A 1,795-nucleotide genomic window follows, 5' to 3' on the forward strand; every position below is an offset into this window, starting at 1 on the left:
TCTCTCTCTCTCTCTCTCTGTCTCTGTATCTCTCTCTCTGTCTGTCTCGCTCTCCCTCCCTCAGCAGGGTCTCCTTCGTACCCCACCCCCCAGCCCGACCTCCACCAATCATGTCGCCACGCCGTCCGTTCCTGGGCCAATCAGAGCTTTGGTGCCCATCTTCACAACATGACCTTAGCCAATGGGAGGCTGCGTGTGCCCCAGGATGGGCGGTACTACCTGTACTCACAGGTAGGCTAATGTTTTCAGACTCAGAGCTCGATTCAATCCGTATCACTCAGAGCTATAGCAGGGTTGAAATGTATAGGGGAATACAGCGTTTACGTTGAATGCAGTCTCCACTGACGAGGGAACATTGCCTTTAAATTTCTATCGCTCTGTAGCACATGTCTTCAGCGTTACGGATTGAATTTAGCCCGTAAACAGTTTTTTTCTAATACATGTTTTGGATGTTCATACAAGCCTGTGACAAAGACATTTCCCTTCTAGACATCAATCAAGTACCATTCAATTAATCTCTACCTCTCCTTTCTCTCTGTACCTCTATCCCTCCCTCCCTCCCTCCCTGCCTCCCTCCCTCCATTACTTTCTCCCTTCCTTCCTCCCTCTCTGTCTCCCTCTCTATTTGTCCCTCCCTCTCCATCTCTCTCTCCCTCCCTTCCTCCCTCTCTATTTGTCCCTCCCTCTCAATCTCTCTCCCTCCCTGCCTCCCTCTCTGTCTCCCTCTCTATTTGTCCCTCCCTCCCTCTCCATCCCTCCCTCCCTCCCTCCCTCCCCAGGTGTACTTCCGCTACCCATCCCTTAATGAAGGGGACCAGCATACAACCAGTCACCAGCTGGTCCAGTGTGTATACAAGAAGACGTCCTACCTGAGACCCATCCAGCTGCTGAAGGGTGTAGGCACCAAGTGCTGGGCCCCAGACGCGGAGTACGCCCTCCACTCTGTGTACCAGGGAGGGCTGTTTGAGCTAAGGGCCGGGGACGAGCTCTTTGTCTCTGTCTCGTCCCCCTCCATGGTCCACGCAGAGGATTCAGCCAGTTATTTTGGGGCATTCCGTTTGGACCTGTAAAGATGGACGGATGGAGAAGAGAGGGTGGTACACCGCCGGAAGAGGGGGATGGGTGGGATAAAAAGGAAAGGTGGAGGAAAGGAGGACAGGGTCAGGACACTGCCAGGGTAAGGAAAGGGGGGGGGGGGGGGGGGGGAGGGGGGGGGAGGAAGGGGGAAACCCCAAGGATTAAATCCCTACTCTCCCTGCTTCCCTGGACGCTCCAAAGTGAATTCTAAAAGGGATCTGTGGATTCCATATGATTCTATATGAGAAGGAGGGAGAAAACGTTGGACAGACACTGAGGATCAAATGACAGAAGAATGTATTGGTTTATTGATATATAAATCACATAATAGAATGTGGATCTATGGAACAGAACGGTAGTGAGAATAAAATAACACATTTGTGATAATGTAATGGTCAAGATTTGTGCCATATGTGCATAGGTTACATACTGACTGTATAGAATGGAAGGAGTTGGTCACAGAATGTAGAATGAGTTCTGTTCTATTCATTCTATTTSTATGGAGTTGTCTGTTCTGAGGGTTCTGACTGGACATGTGGCCGTTTGGGAAATTAGAAAAATGACTTCTATTTTGTATCTGTGTTGTGTACAGACCATTTGGAGGAAGAAGAAGAGTTGAGGACTTTTAAACATGGGATGTAAGACTGTTTGGAAGAGGATTCTTACTTTAGTTGTGTATATGACATGGGACACTGTGAAGCAGGGATAGAGAGAGAGA

General features: G+C 49.4%; 1 protein-coding gene across 2 annotated transcripts in view; it reads left to right on the plus strand.

Annotated features, from left to right (window-relative positions):
* LOC112074002 (tumor necrosis factor ligand superfamily member 10) overlaps positions 1–1,197 on the plus strand; it is a 9,858-nt gene extending 8,661 nt beyond the window's left edge. Inside the window, exons 3-4 of one of the 2 annotated variants that reach the window (XM_024141228.2) lie at positions 68–231; positions 780–1,197. In XM_024141228.2, coding sequence (XP_023996996.2) covers positions 68–231; positions 780–1,070 — 455 coding nt within the window. In that variant the 3' untranslated portion in view covers positions 1,071–1,197. Of the gene's footprint in view, positions 1–64; positions 232–779 lie in introns of both variants that reach the window. The other variant, XM_024141227.2, reaches the window with a different exon arrangement.
* The last annotated feature ends 598 nt before the right edge of the window (positions 1,198–1,795 follow it).

Source organism: Salvelinus sp. IW2-2015, unplaced genomic scaffold (assembly GCF_002910315.2).
Source record: "Salvelinus sp. IW2-2015 unplaced genomic scaffold, ASM291031v2 Un_scaffold2458, whole genome shotgun sequence".
NCBI classification, from domain to species: Eukaryota; Metazoa; Chordata; class Actinopteri; order Salmoniformes; family Salmonidae; genus Salvelinus; species Salvelinus sp. IW2-2015.